This window comes from Mustela erminea, chromosome 11, assembly GCF_009829155.1.
Source record: "Mustela erminea isolate mMusErm1 chromosome 11, mMusErm1.Pri, whole genome shotgun sequence".
In the NCBI taxonomy this organism is placed as follows: Eukaryota; Metazoa; Chordata; class Mammalia; order Carnivora; family Mustelidae; genus Mustela; species Mustela erminea.
The window spans coordinates 72,581,090-72,602,520 of NC_045624.1; the positions used below are offsets into that span (position 1 = coordinate 72,581,090).

Genomic DNA, 21,431 nt, shown 5'->3' on the forward strand with positions numbered 1-21,431 from the left:
TAACTGCCACAGCCTTTCTCCTCGCTGCTGCTTGTTTTAATTAACGGCATTTCTTCCCCCTATTTCTCCTGGGGCTTTGAAGAGCTCTTTGAAATGTGTTTAGTAGAGTTCAGTCTGGGTTTGGCATAGTCTCTCAATTTATGAGGTCGTTTAATTCAAGCTCAATTATTCAGCACAAATTGGCAGAATGAAATGCTAAAAGAAGATTGGCACTTTCAATCACATAAATCTCATGTTACATAAAGTGAGCAAATTTGTCCATTGTTCTTATTGACCTCTGAGATAACAATTTACGGCTGGCACAAACCAGCTTGGGCAGGCTTCTCTGTTGAGCAGGCTCCCGCAGGAGTAACCCTTTGGCACCGTCCCCTCAACAGAAACTGAAGATAAGCAGAAAAAAAGGACCAGAAATCAGGACCATCTGTGGGATGACTTAGTCTAAATAAGTCGAATACTCTAATTCCAGAGATGGAAAAAGGGCAGGTTTTTCCTTCTCTAAATGACACAAAGTGTAAATGATCAAAAGCAAGCCTCTGCAGCCTCATGGCCTCCCTAGGTAAGTAGGACGGAAAGAAGAGGATTCTGTTCCAGCCAAGAGGAAAGATTCATAACTTCTCAGCACTCATGGCAGGGTGCACAACGGGTGGGGGGCGGGGAGACTTCAGACATCTAGGTGAGACCTGGGTGTACTCGGCCTGTAGATCCAGTACACTGAGCCGCATGCGGTCCCACCACATCTCCAGTCTGAGGAGGCTGGCTGTGGTCCGAGCTCTTATCTAGGACAGCCAGGCCCTCATGGGTGCTCACACACAAAGAACCCACCCACCCTGCCAAACAACATTGCTTAAAACCAATTCCACTTTAACACTTAGATGTAGTACTTTTCGCTTAATCAAAATCTGCACAATAATCCAAATGAATCAGTTTGCTTTTCACTTAAGGCTCCCAGTCTTTAACAAGTTTAGTGGAGAGTCTGATAACAGAGGGTGAAAATATATCTGTTTGGGGACCATAGCCTAAAAGACAACTGTCCCAAGAATTTCTGTGAATACACACAGTGATGAGGGAGGCTTGATTTAAAAGTCCTGAAGCTTAGTGTTATATTTCCTAGCTCTGAGTCCTGGTAAATGGCAAGATTACATTCTTTTTTTATGCAAAATAAGTCAATCAGAGAAAGACAAATACCAAATGATTTCACTCATATGTGGAATTTACAAAACAAATGAGTAAAGAGGAAAAAGTAAGCAAGAGAGATAGAGTTAGAGAAATCAAGAAACACACTCTTAACTTAGAGAACTGATGGTGACCAGACAGGAGGTGGGGAGTGGACTGGTGAAACAGGTGATGGGGACACAGGAGGGCACTTGTCATAATGAGCACTGCGTGATGTGTGGAAGAGCAGAACGACTATACTGTACACCGGAAATGAACACACCAATGTATGTTAACTAACTGGAATTAAAATAAAAACTTTTTTAAAAATTAAAAAAATAAAAGCACATGAGGTTGTGAATTTGATCAGTCACCCCTGGAGAGAACATATTTAAAATACTTTAGTCAACATCATCCTCTCTTTCCCCTTGAAAACCCCACATCATTTTACCTGGCCCTTTTTTACTGGATTCTAGCTCATATCACAACATTCTAATTTATTTTAAGTTATTTAGGTATGAACCATCTCCCTCCAAGACTGTGAAGTCTCTTGAGGTCAGAATCTGCATGTGATTCATCTCTTCTTCACCTACAGTATAAAAAGGGCATCAAAACAACACAATAAACATTCATCATTAGTTGAATAAGCTCAAAAAAAATGTTAACAAGTCTCTTAATGTATAAAAGTCCCTGGGAAAATCCCTGAAAGGTAAAATGATGATTCTGAAGTACTAAATTAAAGACATTCGTAAATGCTATCTATTTTTCAATGCAAAGTATTATACAATGCATAACTTTTTAAAATCTTATATTAAATGCTACAGAGATTTAAAAGAGAGAACATAATCAGGAAACCAAGCTAGGGTAGAGATTCACAGTCAGGGTGATGATAAACTGCCTCCGTTCCCCCAAACACACACACAAAGTAAGCACAAAGGATGCTGGAAAACACTGGTTTTAAAAAAATAAAAATTCTACTCAAATATGAAAATGTGGGAAATCCAAAGCTTTTATTTAAAAAACTAAAAAGCTGAGTTCTGTATGTTGACATGTTTGCAGCACCAACCATACTCTTTAGAACCAAGCTCCTTTTTTTTTTTTTTTAAGATTTTATTTATTTATTGGGAAGAGAAAGAGTGAGCACACAAGCAGGGGGATAGGCAGAGGGAGAAGGAGAAGCAGATGCCCTACTAAGCAGGGAGTCTGATGCCCAGACTTGATACCAGGGCCCCGGGACCATGGCCTGAGCCATCCAGGTGCCCCTAGAACCAAGCTCTTTACCAAGGCGGCTACACAGTATAAGATCTCAGTCAACTTCTTCCCAATCTATGTGTCCCTGCATAAATAAAATATTCAAGGGAATTCAAGGCAATAAAAAGTCTCTCTAGTCCTTCTGAAGTTTCTAAACTGTAGCTACCAGCAATTACACCTGAATTAGCAAGTACGCAAACACTGAGGGAGGGAGGGATCTGCCTTGCTTGTATTATTTAAAGAACCATGAAATAAAAGATGACTCAAGATACACCATAAATAGTAAAAGAAGAACACTGTCATGAATGCAGTGCCCAATTACTGAGGTCTGAAATGTGTAAGTGTTAGAGATTGAATTATACCTTCCAAAAAAGATAAACTGAAGTTTTCATCTCTAAAACCTCAGAATATGACACAGGTTCTTGGGAAATAGGGCCTTTAGCAGAGATAACTGAGTTAAAAATGAAGTCATGCAGGTGGGCTCTGATCCAGTATGACTAGTGTCCTTCCGAAAAGGGGACATTTGGATACAGATACACACAGGAGACACCAGTGAAGAGGAAGGTGGAGACTGAGGTGCTGCGTCTACAAGCCAGCAATGCCGGAGACTGCCAGCTCACCGCAGAGGCTGGGAGAGAAGCAGGGAACAGATTCTCTCCCCTACAGAACCAACCATCAGAAGGACGGAACCCTGCCAAGACCTCGCTCTTAAGACTTCCAGCATCCAGAACTGCGAGAAGATAAATTTCTATTGTTTAAACCACCCAGTCTTCGGTCTTTGGTTTCCGCAGCCCTAGCGAACTAACACAGCGAGGTTGTGGCAAAATCCCAACTTGACCAATGTGATTCAAGGTGTAGTTATAAAGCACTCACAAACTAGAAATCAGTGAGATCTCTGCAAATACCAGGCACCTCTATTAAAAGATAATGATAGCTGCCCTTGGAGACGATGCTAAAGATAACGTTTAAAGATGGAGCCAGAGTGCCGACATGTATGGGAGGGGGGTGAGGAGTCCTAGAATGGGGGGGGGGGGGGGCACAACATTTCGGCTGGCTATTTAAATTACAGCACTTCAGGGGACACATCAAATCAACTCAGCTCTCCAGCGTCACTAGATGGCACATAACTGCTGGGCTCTGGCCTGACCTTGCCACCCTAAAGCAAGCAAGCACAGGCAACCTGTCCTCTCTTAAAGCAGGTGAGTGGTCAGTGACTTTCATCTCCAGCCGGAGGAAATTAAATGCTACATGTGACCAGCGGGCTTGAAGCTGCTTGAGAAATGCTGACAAGATACATTCAGGCCTGCTGGAGTGAAGAGTATTAACTGTGCAGAACCATCCTTCTCAAAGATTGCAGCTACTTAAAAGACAGCCTTTTGTTCGAGCATAATAAATGGAGGATTTTTCAACTATCTCCAAGATTTTCACATAAATCACAAAGTTCAACATTTAATAGAGTTATTAACTTACATTTGGATATCAGCTGAGACCATCTTTTTTGGGAAGGCACTTCAAAGTCATTGTTGTGTTTCCTTATAATGAAATAATATGTTTGCTTCTGTTTGATTCATGATTGCAACAAGCCAGAGCATATGTGCGAACCATCTGGAATATTCAACAAGGACCAAAGCTTTCCAAGGAAGGCCTTATACTGTGCAAGCAGTATTGTATAATGGTTAGGAAAAGAATGGCTGCAAACCAGAGAGACGTGAGCCAAAAACAAGCTTTGCCACCAACCGTGTGGACTTGGACAAGTAGCAAAAACTCCAAGCACCAGAATTCCTAGTGAAATGGAGGTGATAATTATAGGAACTATCTTTACAGGGCAACATGAGAAGTGGTGAGACAACAGATATACCATACATAATACAAAATAATTGATTAATCCAGTGTAGTGATCCTTATGTTATAAACATTAATTGCACAAGTAATTTTTATATACTAGAGAAGTAACTTTTTTTCTTCAGGAAAGTATATAAAGTTTCACACACAACCTCTATTAAAATTTGCTCAGCAATATTCTATAATGCTCAGACCCTTGAGTTAAACAGCTCTTTTTTTTTTTTAAATTCCCCATCATGTTGCTTTTGCATTCAAATTTTTTTAAAAGATTTTATTTTTATTTATTTGACAGGCAGAGATAGTGGGGAAAGCAGGCTCCCTGCCAAGCAGAGAGCCCAATGCGGGGCTCCATCCCAGGACCCTGGGATCATGACCTGAGCTGAAGGCAGAGGCTTAACCCACTGAGCCACCCAGGAGCCCCGCATTCAAAATTTTTTTAAAGACTTTTTTGGTAAATATTCAAAACCTCAAAATTAGTATTACTATTTGTTATTTATATTATTCCTGAATCCTTACTTACATATCCCTTTGTCAGAAATATTTCTGAATCTTCTTAAAAAAATAAGTAAGCTATAAGACTATATTCCAGAAAAGCCAAAGATTACCTAAATGGTCAAAATTTCCAATTACGTGTTTAGAATGTTCCTCCAGAGAATTTTGCACTACATGTTTCTATGTAATTAATTAGGTTAGAATTTCCTATCTTCCATAATGACGTAAAAGAGAGACAAAAACAGGGATGGTTCAGAAAATTGATTTTCAACATTATTTGGTAATGCTATTATGGTAAGGCAAGGTTTCTATCTCCTACAGTTATGTGAGAAACAGCATTATATTTTTGCATGCCACCGAATACAGTAACTCCGCATTCTTTAATCAATAAGAGAGAGGGAGGAGGCCGATCAGAAACACAGAGGTAAGCTTTTCAAGAATCCAAACCTGTGCCCAACTGCAGGATAGTATGGGGCGGGGGTGGTGGAGATGACAACAGGAGGGAAGGTTGTTTCTCCATGTGAAAATACATGTCGTATAATGTCAGAATACTCGGATAAGAAAAAAGAAAAAGTCTGCTTTTTTTTTTTTTTTTTATTTAGTGATTTCTTCATATAGAGTAAAAGCTCAATTTAAAAAAAAAAAACAAAACACAAGAATGGCCAATATGTTTGACTTTGTCAAATCAGTACTCTTATTCTTAAGCAAGCACTAAACCTCCAGAAGAAATTAATCATATCATTCACCTGGAAACGAATTCTCATTTGAGGGTTCTAGCCTCAGTGTTGGGGGAGAAGGGCGGGGGGGGGGGGAGGACAGAAAAGATAAATTGGACAAGTCTGCAAAATTGTTTGCTAGCAGGCAAAACCAATTCTGCTAATTTTTACACTTCTTAACAACAACATAAACTGAGAAGGAAAAATCTACTGTATATTAAAGGAGAATTATTTAAATAAATATTGTTAATTGCTAATAACCAGTATTAAAAGAGCAGGTACATTTTCAATGTGAAATATTAAAAACCAAATGAACTTACTTGCTTTTCCCTTTGTATACTGTAGCATAAGATCCTTCCCCTAGCTTTTCCAGTTTTTCATATGAGTCAGCTTTTCCAAATTTGGGACTTGTCGGCTAAAAATGGAGCAGAGGGTAAACAAAACAGATTGTATCAAACTAATCAACAATAAATAGGCCAATTTTGCTAAAAATGTATAGATTCTGTCACTTTTTAAAATAACTTTTCTTTTTTTTTTTTTAAGATTTTATTTATTTATTTGACAGAAAGAGAGAGTTCACAAGTAGGCAGAGAGGCAGGCAGAGAGAGGGGAAGCAGGCTCCCTGCCGAGCAAAGCCCAATGCAGGGCTCAATCCCAGGAACCTGAGATCATGACCTGAGCCAAAGGCAGAAGCTTAAGCTACTGAGTAACACAAGTGCCCCATAACTTTTTTCTGATATAAGAATAATTTTTTCTAAAAAACAACATAATAACTATTCAGGATACAAAACAGAAAATGCAAATAAATACAATGTAGAAAAGTTTACATTTATGCATGATCTATCTGTCCACCAAGAAAGAACCACCATTAATATTTTGGTATCTCTTCTTCCAGTGCTATCTATATGCTGATGGCTGCTTTTTTACATAAATGGGATTACACTAAACATACTGATTTTAACCTGCTTCTCCTCCCCCCCACTCAATATATAATGAGTATTTTCCATGTTATTATATAATCTTCTAAATTAGGGGCCGGCAGCACCAAATTACCACCTATTCATCCCACAAACTTAGAAAAGTTTCTATTTTTTAAAAGGGGCAGTCAAAAGAAGAATAAAATCTCTAGCATGAAAAGATTATATATGAAAATCAAATTTTAGTGTCCATGAAGTTGATGAGAACACAATCATGCGTGTTCATTTCTATACTGCCTTATGACTTGAAAGCTACAACAGAGTCACAACTGCAGCAGAGATGACACGGCCAACAAAAACGAAAACGTTTACTCTCTGACCCGTTATAAATCATGACCATGTGATATTCAGCCAGATAAAGGTACTGCTCCAACACCTCTTCACAATAATGCAAACAAATAATCAACAATGTATCACTCAGATATTACTCATTAACACAAAAGGAACTGTCTTATGTATTACAAACCACCCTTGAAGGTTTAGCTGCAGCAAAATAACTGTTCCCGAAGACATGGTACACCCATCAAGACAATATAAGTGCTAAAAGTGAGTAGTCTCATCCCTCTTGCTGTCCCCAGCTCCTGACTCAACTTTGACCAGATAGCAAGAAATGGGGAGTGCTATGCTCCATGGGGCAAGTAATCTATTATTTTCATGTCGCTATAAAAAGGTAATATCAAAACATATCAGAAAATGATAATTACATGAGGAATTAAAAGCATTTTAAAGGATCATCCAATCTCAGTTATAAATACATAAATAATTGATTAAAAAAAGTTGCTGGTGATTGTATTACTGCATAATTAATGAATTTTAGAAGCGCAGGAAAAGAACCTCTTGCAGAAAGTTTATAGCACACTATCCTTGAGCATGCGCTCTTATACCACTTACAAAAAACATAACATCCTGGGAATGGATCTGACTCCCATCATTTATAAAGACACCATGTGGCAAGTGGAACACACACACGCTTCCTACCTCCTTCCCACCTAAAATGCCGCAGTGACTGAGAAGATAGTTTTCAAAAACAATAAACCAGAAGCAGGAATGGGAAACAAGAAAACGTGCCAATACTTGATCAGAAATTTTGAGAAATTCTGAAAGACAGACAGTAAACAGGAATCAAAACTTCAGAGAAAAGACTGGGGTGACCTAATGACCCAACCTGGAGAAGAAGAGCAACACAAAGAAAAGAAGCAGGAGTCTCCAGGTAAATGTGAAATTAATTAGCACAGCTGAGCACAGGGTGTCCCAAGCAAAGTACAGGGACATCTGCACAGAGGAGAGACAACTGAGAGGATGAGTATTCAGGAGAGAGGGGCAGAGCACGGATGGAAATAGCCACTGCCTAGAAGAAGGATGAGTATCCCCCACTCCCAAGCTGTAATCCCTGCTCTCTCACACGATCACTACAGATGATTTACAGAAAACCAAATAAGCTGACAGCAATTCTGAAATACAAAAATGAGTATATAATCAAAAATCACCAATCATTTCAGGAAAATCAATACCTGGGAAAAAAGGCATACTACTTAATGGGCAGGTGAACCAAAACCTGGGTAAGAGAGTTGACATTGCAAAGAATAACTCTGAATAAAAACACCCGGGTTGTTCAGAGACACTGTATCATTTAAGAAGAAACACTTAGAAATCTAGAGATTAAATATTTAATCAATGAAATAAAATATTCAATGGGCAGTGAATAAAAGAATAGACATTCATTAAAAAGTGATAAGCTCAATGTTTGAAGAGAATTCTCCTAGAGAACTTTAAGGAGAGGTTGCATCTAAATAGAAAAAATATCCAATCGGCATAATATTCTCACAGACAACAATGACTGCAAAAAGACAGGCAACATTTTCAAAATAAATAGTGGAAATGATTCTGAATCACTAAAACTATACTCAAAATAGTCCTGTCGGTGGGATGGAAAAGCTGCAATGTTGCCATCTACAGAAAAAAAATCTGGATATAAAATTCTGTATTCTCTCGATATGAGATGTAGTTGGAGTGATAGGCGAAGTGCAAAAAGGCAAGGAACACTAGGAAAAAAGAAGCAACGGCAGGCTGAGATGTCTTCCATTGATCAGGACAGACTGCAGAAGCTGAGTAACTCCAAATGCATATGTTTTACTATGTTTCTTAACTCTTCAAAGGTCATCACAAATAATGTGAATTGGATACACAAATCCCAGACAAATTAAGGAAAAAGGAACAGAAGGACACCATGTCACAAGGAGAGGGATGAAACAAAAAGTGAAAGGTCAGAGGAAGGGGGTGCTCAAGAAGAAAACGCGTTAAGTAAAAGTTCATAAAATAAGAGCTTAAGTTTAACCATATTGATTGAATGTGTAAAACATAGCATCAATTGTATTGATTATAATAAAAATAAATAAGCAAATTTCCTTTATTAATAAAAATTTCTGATTGAAAAACAAAGAAAGTCTAGCAATACGCTATTAAGAAGAGGTAAAATTAAAATGAGTAATACAGTATTTTTTGTATAATGTATAATACTGATTACATTTGTATAATGTAAAATACTGTAATACAGTATTTTTTGTATAATGTATAATACTGTATTTTTTGCTGAAAATACAGCAAAAAAGTAATTTTAAAAAATAATGCAGTATCGCAATACTGATAGACAAGATAAAATTCATAAACAAATAGATTAAATTAGTAATATCATAAAAATGAACATCAATAGCCACAAAGAAATTTAACACTCACAAAGTAGTATGAATCAATTAGCATAGTTTTGAAGTGTACGAAATAACTGCTGGTAGCAGTAAGATAAGAAATTGTCAAATTCATGGAGATAATGGGAAATAAACATACATCACTCAGACATCAACAAAGCAGGCAGACAAGTAATAAGTAAGGGATTTATGAACCTGAATATGAGAATTACCATGTTAATCTAATACACATATTAATACATATTCTTTTCAAGCACATATTTAACATCCACAAAAAAAAAAATGACCACATTCAATATCCAAAATTGCAGAAACATCTTGTTACCTTTCCTGAACACAATGCAATGAAATTTGCAATTAAGAACAAAAGGAAAACTTAAATAGTTTAGCTGTGTGAGTGAAAAAGAAAATGAAAATTGGGAATTCATAAATAAATATGTGGCACAGAAGCCACGACATTTTAAGACCCAGTGAGACAGCCGAATCAATACACACAAGAAAATATAAATACATACGCACATACTAGAAGAGAAGAAAGGCTGAAAGTAATATGAATTAGACAATCTAAGAAGAGATTAATAAAGACAGTGGACCACGTATTCTCTTCTTCATGAAACTTGTAAGGTACAAACCATGTGTTCAGTTGAATCAAGTAAAACTTAATGGAAAATTACATTCAAAATCGCCTGACTAGTCCTGTGTGGGTTATGTTCTCATGCATTTTTCATCACCGGGAAACAGCTTGCGAATGTCACACTTTACCATCACCCTCCTGAGCCCAAGTTTTAAATAGAAATTTTAAAACCTATATTAAACTTCAGTATAAAATGATCTTCAATGGGGAAAATATTGTGTTCACAGTTCCACTCTAAATTATTTAAAATTAGAATGAGAAGTCTGTGTTTGCTTTTGTGCTCCTTTAAGAATAAATCTAATCTAAGTTCAAGAAAGAAGCAGCAGCAGAAAATTACCTCTTTACTCCTATTAGAAGATAAACTGCTAATGCGTATTTATAGCAAGTACAAGACATAGTCACAAAACACTAGTAAAAGAACAGGAAGCCAATATTTTCTTTTCCTGAAAAGGCATAAATAATTTTCTAAAATATTTCACTCTTCATAAACTGCCTTATATATTTGAGTTGATGTAATCGTTTGAAGATACAGACCACACTATCTGTTCTACGTGAAGAAATAGAACTGAGAAAATCAGAAAAACAATGAGAATATGCTTTTTAAAAAAACACACCCCATTTATGCACAAGAAATTCAAGTAAAAGAAGATGCAAATAGCACATTCTATTTATCTAATTAAGTGTATTTGGATGCATTAACTACCATGATCCATATATACCCTATTAATGCACGATGGCAGAAAATTAATACTTTGCCACATCTGACGCTAAGGCAATCAATGTTATTCTTCCTGTGAAACCAATATGTATACATTGCAGGAATACACTGTCATCTACAGATCAATCATGCTAGCTTCACAGCTCCATACACATATAACGCCTCTCTAAAAAATTTTATCTACAAAAGAATGGGCCTATGGAATAGGACATAACTTTAAGATAGTCTGAGCTTTAGGAGTTAGAGTCTTGTAAAGTCAGTTCCCTATTTTAAATGACCAGAAATTTTCTGATCTGTAATTACTACACATACAAATAAGGAATCCACCTGCAAAGTCATTAAAGAGGCCAATAATAAAATACTGCCCATCAAATGAGTGAAAGTAAGAGTAATTCAGAAGGAGAGGTCCTATTTTGTTTGATAATTAAAGTTCAGGCCCTTGGTTTGCCAATTTTTTTTCTTGCAACTTTATTAAATCATCACATTTAAACAGATGCTAGATCAAACCCGTATGTACTCAACCCTAAATATTATCTTTGCCTCTTTGCTGTCAGGAGTATGGGTGGACTGCAAACAGCTTCATGGGGCAACTATTTATTCTCTGCTTATCACTTCCCTACTAGAGTGCAAGCTTAAGATAGCACTTCAGACAACTGGAAATACTGAGGGCTAATCAGCCATCACTAACCAACACTACCTGCACAAAGATGTGGAATTTAATGAGATAACATAAATACATTTTTTAAAAACTAGAATAAAGGTACAGAGAACCATCAATTGTATGGACCAATGGAGGGGACCACTGGCACAGATACTGAAAAAATGAAGATAATATTCCAGCTGAATGGTGCCTGCCACCCTGCCATGAAAGAGATGCTCTTGGCCTTTGCTAGCTCCAGTTCACTGTTTGTGCAATTAACAATGGCAACTAGTTAATAATCAAGTGTTTGCTATGTGCCTGGCTTTGAGTAATCACTTCAAAACAGCACCAAAATTTAATCCCCATAACATCACCCTCAGGTTGGTTCTATTAGTATCCTCATTTGAACATGAAAATTTTAAAGACTGGAGAAGTAAATAACTCATCTAACATCCTATAGCTAAAGGGAGAGTTAGAAGTCAAACGAAGTTAATTAGAATCAAGGATCTATTTTCTTTACCACTACTCCATTGGTGGAATCTTCCCATGAAGACCTAATCCTCATGGAAGAGGCATTAGATTATGAATAAATCTGTCATCTACTGAAACCCCACTCCTAAAAGCAGGGATGGATTTTTTAACTGCATTTTTATACACTGCGTGAGTATACCTCTATGCTCATTCTAATGATCCCATGACAAGGCTATAGGAATGGCCACAGTTTCATACTGAATTCATGGAAAATAGATTTTAACCTTCATATATGATCCCTTGCTTAAATTACTGAGGATGCCCTGAATTGCAAGAAAACCACAATATGCACTACTGTATTATATTATAATTTTGAGAGTGGATGTAAGGGTAAGGTAGGAAGCATTTGTGTGACCTAATTAAACAAGAATTTCAAGTGAAATCTTCCTTTGCTAATTTTCCTTCTGCCTTTGATCTCAGAAAGAGGCTCTATCATCCTGTATGTCTAACCTGATTACACAGTCACACTAAGGTAATCCACGGTTGATACATAACTTGATTACAAAATAGATCTAGCTGCTACACAGAGAGAGAGATCCAAGTGCCACAGGTGATAACAACCGAGGAGGGGGCTTGGTTCTATCTAGGAAATGTTCTAGCCAGCACAAGAAGGAGGCAATACCAAGATAAGACACACTCCTTCCCCCCTACCCCAATGATAAACACCTGAGAATGGAAGTTGGACTCTCAAGCCTGCTCCTTCTTTCCCTCTTCAGACTGGGCCTGCCTATCATGGATACAGATTTATCTGGAGATGGGAGGAGGTACATTTGGAGCACTCTGTGGTACAATGTATACAGGACTTTAAATATGAATTTCTGAAAATATGTTCTCTTTAAGCTTAGCTTATGATAGCACAGCTCAATGAAATCCCTTCTAAATTGGGCAAGTAAGACAGGCAGTCTCCCATAGCACTTTCAATAGCTCTAGCTATTGAGGAGCACAGCTGGGATGGAGGAGGTGGTAGGAAAAGGGGGAAGAAAGCGTGCCCTGCCAGTGACAGTAGCAAACACTACCCAGGGAGGAAGCCCAGGAAGATCACATACTCAAGAAATGTCTGAAGTAAATAAAAGTTGTCAAATACCTCTTGAAATATACCAATTCAAATAAAATCACAATTTTGAAGTGCTACCATCTCAACAAATTCAAGAAGTATACAGATGAATGTGATAGTCTCTGAGGTCAAGGTATTCTGGGTTTCTCGATTTGAGTCAGGATTCCTAGCAATGACCAGTATGTGAACAGGGGAGAGATATATACCCAGTTGGGAAGACGTGGTATCATATAATACACACATCACAGTAATCCCAAGAAAAAAGAACAGCTATCCTGTTGTCCTCACTAAAACAGGGACTCAGTGCAATGCCACACCTGTGCTCACTTTCCCCTCCTCAACAGTGCTCTCAGAGCCTATTCAATTTAACTAATACTGCAAAGAAATAAGAGTAAAATAAATACATGGCATTAATCTCGCTGGACCTTGGGTAAAGGGATTATTCTGGTGTCTATTAGCCTTTAAAAATTTTTAACAAAATCTGTCCTAAAGTTCCCATGCCAGTGGGTATGAAATGATCAGACCCATACACCATTGAATGGGCTATAGAGTGGTATTACATAGGAAGTGTTACTGCCTCCATTTTCTGCCCAATAAGGAATCCAAAGGAAAAGAGTCTTTCCGTAAAAGAGAGTATCACAAAATACCCTCTTCCATTGCAACGGGGGAGAGAGCAGAAAGGCAGTAGGTAAAAAGCACTCAAAATAAAACAGAGTATTATAGCACCATGCTAAAAGAGAAAAGAAACCATTTCCAACTTGAGGAGAAAAGAGCAAAGACATTTTTTTCTAAGGCATATTGGATGGAGGCAAAAACTCCTACAAAGAAAAGAAAGCAAAGCAGCTTCCACACAAAGTAATATAAGTGATCTGATATATAAGAAAGACTTCCTGGGGTAGAAGAGGAAAGGGTAAGCCCAGTAAGAAACTCAGGAAAGAGAATCTAAAGGAAATTAACAGTAAGAAACAGTGGAAATGCCTAATTAAACATGGTGGTTTTAACACATGTATTTCTCTCTCCCCCTCATCAATCTGTACTAAACTGACAGTAAAGTCATAACTCACAACAGCAAACAGAACAAGTAAGAAGAATGCAGACAAGATACAAAAAAAAAAAAAAAAATTGGAGATGGGAGACAGATGGATGGGAGGCCGCTGGCAAGGACAATGACCAAAGGCATAAATCAAGAAATCAGAATCCCAGAAACACTCAAGAACTGGAAATTGAACTTCAACAAGGGGCCAAAAGCGAAGCACTTAGTTGGAGTGGGTTTAAAGAACAGGTCATTCCCCTGGGAACTTGCCTTTCTCAGTCAGGTGTCTGCCCTACACTGAACCCTGGCAGAGGCTATTCTCTGAAGAGGATGAACCACACAAGTCAGAACTGGGACACCAAGTAGAGTGGAAATCACAACGAAGAGCCATACTGAATAGAAACAAAGCACAAGAAAGTTCGTGTAGGACTGGGAGACCCTGCGCCCCTTCTTGATCATCTCAGAAAAACAGCAGTTAGGCATTCATATCCTAAAAAATCGACTAGTAAGTTTGCTCTGGGGGATCAACTCAGCCAAGGAAAAAGATAGATTTATACTGACAATCTGATAGTTCTCCTATGAAATGACTAGGTCTTCTCCAACATTCCCTACGCTAAGGCCTCCACCTGACAAGCACCGGTGGCACAAAGAACTTCCTATCAACTATTTTGCACATTATTCATAATATGAACTCAGTCAAGAGTTCTCTCCAAAGGCATGATCTAGACTCACCAAAATTAAAAATCTCATCAGACAATGCAGAGACCAAAAAAATAAACAGAAATAAGGAACTCAATGGAAACTTGAGATCATTTAGGAAATATGGTAAAAAACGAATAAACAAACAAACAAACAAAAACAACTCTTCAAAATTCCCCCAAGCTATATTTAGTATATTCAAGTTTAAGATAGGAGACAATATATTATTCACTGAAAAAGAACAGGTTGATTTTCAAAAGAACATTTGAAGAAAAGTGCTTTTGGAAATAAATGTTAGCATTAATTAAAAATTTAATTGAAGCATTAAAAACTTTTTAAATGTCTAGAAAGCAGAGAAAACCAGAAAGAAAATTGACAAATAAATAATAAAGAACATTTTCTGAAACTGAGAGAAATTAATTTCAAAATTAAAAAGATTCCCTGAGTACCAAGAAAAAGGTCTAAATCAGGGATGAAAACAAAGTTCTAGAAGTTTCCACAAAGAATGAGTTAGGAATCAGAATAGTCTAGGGCTTAAAATAACAATACAGGGACCTAGAAAAGAACAAAGCAATGTCTTCAAAAGGCTATGAAAAAAATTTATTTTCTAAACTAGAATCCTAAACCCAGATAATTAATCAAGTTACCAAGTATGAAAAATGGCATGGTCATATGTTCAGTGACATAAACCAAGAACAAGAAAGACACATGACCCAAAGCTTAGGTATTTAACATACAAATGATAGAAAAGAAACTTTTCAGGAAGATGGTGAAGGGAAGCCTCAGGATAGCAGGCTGGAGATCAAGTAGTCCAGACTGGATTAGAAGGACTGACAACTTCAAGGACAATCTCAAGAGGAGGAAAAACTGATAGGTTACCCGATTTTGATTTGTTTCAGAAGTTTCATAGTTTTACTAAATAATCTGGGACCTCAATTTGTAACTGAAATTATAGTAATTCATATTATCAATTAGGAATAAATGAAGAGAAAACAATTACAACTAAGAAAATCTAAAAGTTATGCAAAGAAGGATAAAGTTGCTAAATCTAAAAATGTTGTACATCTAAAACTAATGAAACACTGCGTGTCTACTATACTTCAAGAAAAAAAATTTCTTTAAGTTCCTCAAGGAAAGAAATTCAATCATAGTATGTAATGTGGCTTTGCTAAGAACAGCATTTACAGCATCACAAGATTACAAACACCATGTATTAAAAGTCAAAAAGCAGGGGAAATAAATACATTTGGGGATAGGAACACAACAGAGAAAATCCTCTCTTGATGTGTTCCTCTGTACTCTGTAAATCGGTGGTTAGATCTCAAGGCCTGCTCAGATTCAGGTTTAATTTTGTTGGTGCTCTGTGTAAACTTCTGTCAGAACATCATAATGCCTGGCTATTGCTCTTGGTGATGTCCACAAATACTGACAATCATTACCTACATGTATTACTTCACCAGGGATTACCAAATTGTGATTCCTAAATATATTATTCTTTCTTGATGTAGTAGTGGGATTATTTTTAAAAGATAAATTCACAGTCCCCTCCCCCCATCAAAACCAGGTCATCACAGGGTAAATTTCACATAGGAATCACAGAAAATAAATGCTTAGTCATTTGCTTTATGTATCAGTTTTCAATAGTCATTCTTGCTTTTATAAAGGTTTCCCTTGGGTTTTGTATGCTAATTTATATAACCTGCCATTTCACTAACTTCTCTCTGTTTAGAGTATTTTCATTGATTCTTTTGGATTTTCCAGATACATCATCAAAAATCTGCAAGTAAAGATAATTTCACCTCCTTCTAACTTGCTTTCATTATTTAGGAATAATGATGTTATTCATAACATCAGAATAATGTTATTCTGCTCTTTATTTTCTCATGGTTTCGTATAGGATCCAACCAATAATTTTTCTATTGTTATTTTAAGTAAAATTAATTATTCAGTAGTTTAAGACAGGGGTGTGGCCAAGATAGCTTTTCTAGCTTCCTGGAATAAAGTTCTTTCACCTGTTTCACGAAGTTAAAAAAATAAAGACAATCTAGCACACACTGAGATCCTCCCTCATCTGTTTTGCTCCAACATTTCTTTCTGGACCATGCCTTTCCTTTGCACCCCCACTGAATGGGACCTACACAGAAGTCTGCTTGAGCACTTTCTATTCAATGCCGGGCTTTGTCCTGGAATGGTGCTTCAATTTGACATTCTAGAGAAGCCACAGAAAGGCCAGCAGACTACTCCAATATTAGTAAACCACCCTGGTCTCCTTGCACTCACCTACTCACAGAAGCCATCAAAGTCCCTCCCAGTTGCTGTCACTGTCCTAAGAATGTCCCAACAAGTTGCCAGTATGTACCTGATGGCAACGGTGGGGGGTAGTATTTCTGAGAACAGTCTCAAAGAGGAGTTGTCCTTTCCCCTTCCCTGATTTCCATCCTCACACGTCCTAATACCATGCAGTTCTGAAAACTATACACAGTCTGTTCTCCCTCACTTTTATTCTGAGGTGCATGGAGATACCTGCCAACTGTAGCTGTTGTCAATATTACCTACTGGTTTTGTTTTTACTATCCTAGTTGTTCTAGCCATGAGAGGGGTTTCAAAACCTATGCCACTGCCATCCTCCCAGACTTGTCTATTTCATCTTTTAAGTTATGTTTCAGCATTACTTTAGTAAAGATAACATGGAACTTTAGAGGAACTACAAAAAGCATCAGGCAAGATTCAACTTTCCTTGATAAGAACCAAAACTAATTCCTTATTAAATATTAAAAATACGGAAACTCCATGGTCATCATTTATATTATGATGCACACACTGACGTTTACAACTACGTGACCCCCAGTAGCAACAAGGACAGCCAGCACCCACATCCTTGTTTCTAACTACCACTTTCCAATAAAAGGAACTGAGATTCTTTGCAGAAATGGCTGGTTTTAGATCTGGGGTTGAGAAAAACACAATATAAGCCAAAAATGTCTTGTAGGACCAGAAGGTAAGGACGTGTTCAAAAAAACAAAGGGACGAAGACATCTCAAAAAGGCATAAGGGCCAACCTAAAAGAGCTCCCAATGGCTACGTAGAAAAAATCTGAGCAACAAAGGAAGAAATGCACCAGCAGATCATAACTAGTATTGAGATACAACACAGGACAGCTAGTTACATTTACATTTCAGATAAAAGGTAAATAATTCTTTAGTACAAGTAGGCCTCACTGCAATATCTGAAAATGCCAATTTCTATATATCATTTTAGGTTGATATATAATATTATGATAACTATGTAGTAAAATATATACAATTCTCTTTCCATAACACAGGCTTAATCATTCCCAACAACTTCTTTCTCCTAAAATGCTACTAAATCTAAAAGTTCTCCCAGGAGTTAGTGATGCATCTGTGACCTAGACAGATGCTACCTCGCACTCACAGATAAGACTATGGGGTCAGTTTGGGAAAAAAGCAGATAACCAATGCTCCTCACAAATGCTGCAAATGATAATATTTATTTTGGTTCATTAACACAATATGTGACCAGATTTGTGCAGTGTCATACAGTTTAATTGAATTGAAGTGTCAATACTCTTCTAGCAGTTGACATTTCTGGCTCTGTTTGCCCTCAACAAATTTAATATTTAATATCTGCAGAATGGCATGTTTCTTAGCAGGATGATAGAATCAAAATTCTCTTAGCATCCTCCTCTTACCATCTTAGAACAACTACTCTTAGAACATCTACTCAGAAGGTTCTTAAGTGTAAGCTAAATCTGAAAATTACTTAATTCTAAAAGATCATAAGGGTTTTTACAAGGCTAAATGGAAGCTGGTTTTAGAAATGTAAGTTTCAGCAAAAATTTACGGTAAAAAATTCACCTCAGAACTTTATACCTTCTTAGGTCAAAAGGCATGTCTTGCCTTAATTTAGCATGAGTAAGAAAATTTCATTACAATGAACAGGATTTCTCCTTAAGGAGACCAATTTCAACATCTAGCTCTTAAATTTTAAATTTAAATTTAAAAAATTTAAAATTAAAATTTTAATTTTAATTTTAAAACAGTTACACTGGGGGCACCTGGATGGCTCAGTGGGTTAAAGCCTCTGCCTTCAGCTCAGGTCATGATCTCAGGGTTCTAGGATCGAGCCCCATATTGAGCTCTCTGCCTGCCTCTCTGCCTACTTGTGATCTCTGTCAAATAAATAAATAAAATTTAAAAAAACAAACAAAAAAACAAAACTGGAACAAGACAAGTGAATACACTTGAACATTTACTCTGAATGACATTCTTCGTGAATTTGCCAAACCCAAAACTATATTGACCACAAATAGAGTAAAGTTCAATATCCTCTTCCAAGGGTTTGAAATACCAAAGGATCTTTCATTATAAATCCTCTAACTGGAAACAACTAGGAAAAAAAAAATGATTTTTCCAAAAATTAGTTGAATCATTTCTCATTTGCTTGCTGAGTCCTTATGAATAAAGAGTCTGTATATAGATTTGTGCTCTCTCTTCCCCCCAAAACACTGAACCACCCTGAGAGAGCGCACATAATAAGGCACCAAGAAAGCCCCTTGTCCTCTTCCAGCACAGCACCACGACTGTTAGAGGGACACTCCTTCAGCTTCCCGGCTGGCAAAGAAGACCCCACTCACCGAGCTGGGGCTGGAGTGCCGCCTAACTTTGGGAGACTCTTTGCCAGTGGAGGAAGACTTAAAGTTGATGCAAGCATTGTTCTCCGAATGCACCCTCTTCACTTGATTAGCTGGTTTCTCAAATGGGTCAAAAGTGCTCTGTGTCCTCTGAACCCTGACTTTTTTATCCTCGGGAATTGTGTCCAAGGGTTTGATCACTGAGTCCATTCCCGGGCAGTTCCGTGTAGACATCTTTGTGACACATATCTAGGAAAAAAGAAAGAAAGAAATTCAAAACTCCCCACTGAAACTTTAGTATCATGAAACACTCGATTTATTATTCTAGAAAGCATGCTGATTTCCATTTCAGGAAATACCCAGAAAGTCCATACTCTAAAAACAATACCAGCTTAAATCCCAGTATGAAAAATTCCTCATAATTATTCTGCTCCTAGGGCAGACACTAAAAATGCTGTCCATAAAATAGGAAGCTTAAGGTTCGGACTACTAGTCCCCTAATGTGGTTCTTGACCCCTGTCCTAATTTTTACCACCTGCCTGCAAGTGCAATGATTCTGAATCATTAGGAAGTTGGACAACTTGCCTTAATAATAGTAATTTTTTTTTTTTAATCAGTTGAGCTAAATCAGATGGGCATTTTAACTAACAGATCATCATGGAAGTAGCGAACACAGCTAGAGGAAAAGATCACCATGTATTTCAAAAGTAAATCCATCCTATCCTAAGTTCATCTCCAAACTGGAATATAAAACTTGAGCATATAAAAGAGGTAATGGTTAGAGACTGAAAACAGTATGTTTTCTAATACCAAAACTAATGGATGCATAGAAATAATGCTGTAGAAGAGAAACACTGAGTAGCACTCATTTCAAAATCCACAAGACCCCTATTTGCTTTCCAACTTCCCTCATTCTCTTGCCTGCCTGCCCCAGTCCCCCATTTTATTTTAGTCTCTGACTTTTGCCCTCATTGTTTCCTAGTCTATGTTCTAAGCCTTTCATTCTTCTTATACTCTGGAGACTTTGTTGTTCTTATTAAATAATTTTATGGCATCTAGCTTGTCTGTGAAGCTAGGTAAACTTTACTATTCTCTCTAGAGGAAAGGTAATTCTGAAATTGCTTTTAAAGTTTTCTTTTTCTTGCTGTGAAGTTTCCCTATCTTTATTTTTTAAAGCAGGAAAACAGAAGAAAATCCCTTACTGCTAAAATAAAAAATATAAAGTATCTGAGTGTTACGTACAGGATGATTCCACATGAGGAATACATGTATGTATGTGTATGAATGCATACAGATACAGATATACATGCAGACTCACAGAGACAGACACAGACTTAAATATCTGTATGTGTATGTGTGAGCACAGTGAAAGGAATAGAAGAAAACACACCAAACTGTTAACATAAGATACCTCTAGACATGTGGAATTGAACTGGTAAAGGGTAAGATTACTAATTTTTTATATGCCTCCCATTGTTTGAATTGTATAATAAACACGTCTGACAATGAAATTGTTTTAAACTGCTGAAGTAGGAAAGTAGATATAATTAAATTATGCCCTTCCTTAAAAATTTTTAAACAAACCAAAAAAAGGTTTAATTAAATCGTGGGGCACTTGTGTGTCTCAGTCAGTTAAACATCTACCTTTGGCTCAGGTGATGATCCCAGGGTCCTGCATCAGCTTCCTGCTCAGCAGGAAGTCTGCTTCTCCCACTCCCTCTGCCCCACCTGCTCCTCCTCTCTCAATCTCTCTCTCTCTCTCTGAAATAAATAAGTAAAATCTTAAAAAATTAAAAAAAAAAAAAACTTAAGCATCAGTTCTGTCCTAAGTATGACTCAACTGCAAAGCACAGGTTGAATTTTAATTAAGTCAAATGAGAAGGATATCATCACACTTTTTAGCAAACCACAATACTATTAAAGGAGTCTTGGTAAGTTTTAAGGCACATTTCTCTATCCATGATCAAAAACTAACAATTTATCACAAGTAGATGAGATGCACTAAATATTTTTAAGGATTTATGTTTTCTTCTTAAGGATATGATAGTAAGAGGCAATAGATGTGATGTGGGTATGAAACCACCCACATCACTGAGGCAAGTCGATTACAATAACGTATAAACACATAGGCCTGAGCAGTCAACAAGCCCCAAGTACAAGAAACACAAAGAAAAAACATGAAGGTACATCAAAATCAAATTGCTTTAAACCATTAATACGTTTAAAAGGAGCCAGAAAGGACTTAAAAGATTTAAGTATGACAGTAAGTATCTAGAAACTAAATAATACAATAGGAGAATTGGAAAGTATCATGAACTAAATGAAAATAACACAAAATA

The 21,431-nt window shown here is 37.0% G+C and overlaps 1 protein-coding gene across 4 annotated transcripts in view; it reads right to left on the reverse strand.

Annotated features, from left to right (window-relative positions):
• Positions 1-21,431, reverse strand: part of CDK14 (cyclin dependent kinase 14) — a 572,715-nt gene that overhangs the window by 417,047 nt on the left and 134,237 nt on the right. For all 4 annotated transcript variants that reach the window (XM_032304318.1, XM_032304316.1, XM_032304319.1 and 1 more), the window contains 2 exons: positions 19,096-19,341; positions 5,774-5,868 (listed from right to left, as the gene is read on the reverse strand). In XM_032304318.1, the coding sequence (XP_032160209.1) occupies positions 5,774-5,868; positions 19,096-19,341 (341 nt within the window). The remainder of the gene's footprint in view (positions 1-5,773; positions 5,869-19,095; positions 19,342-21,431) is intronic.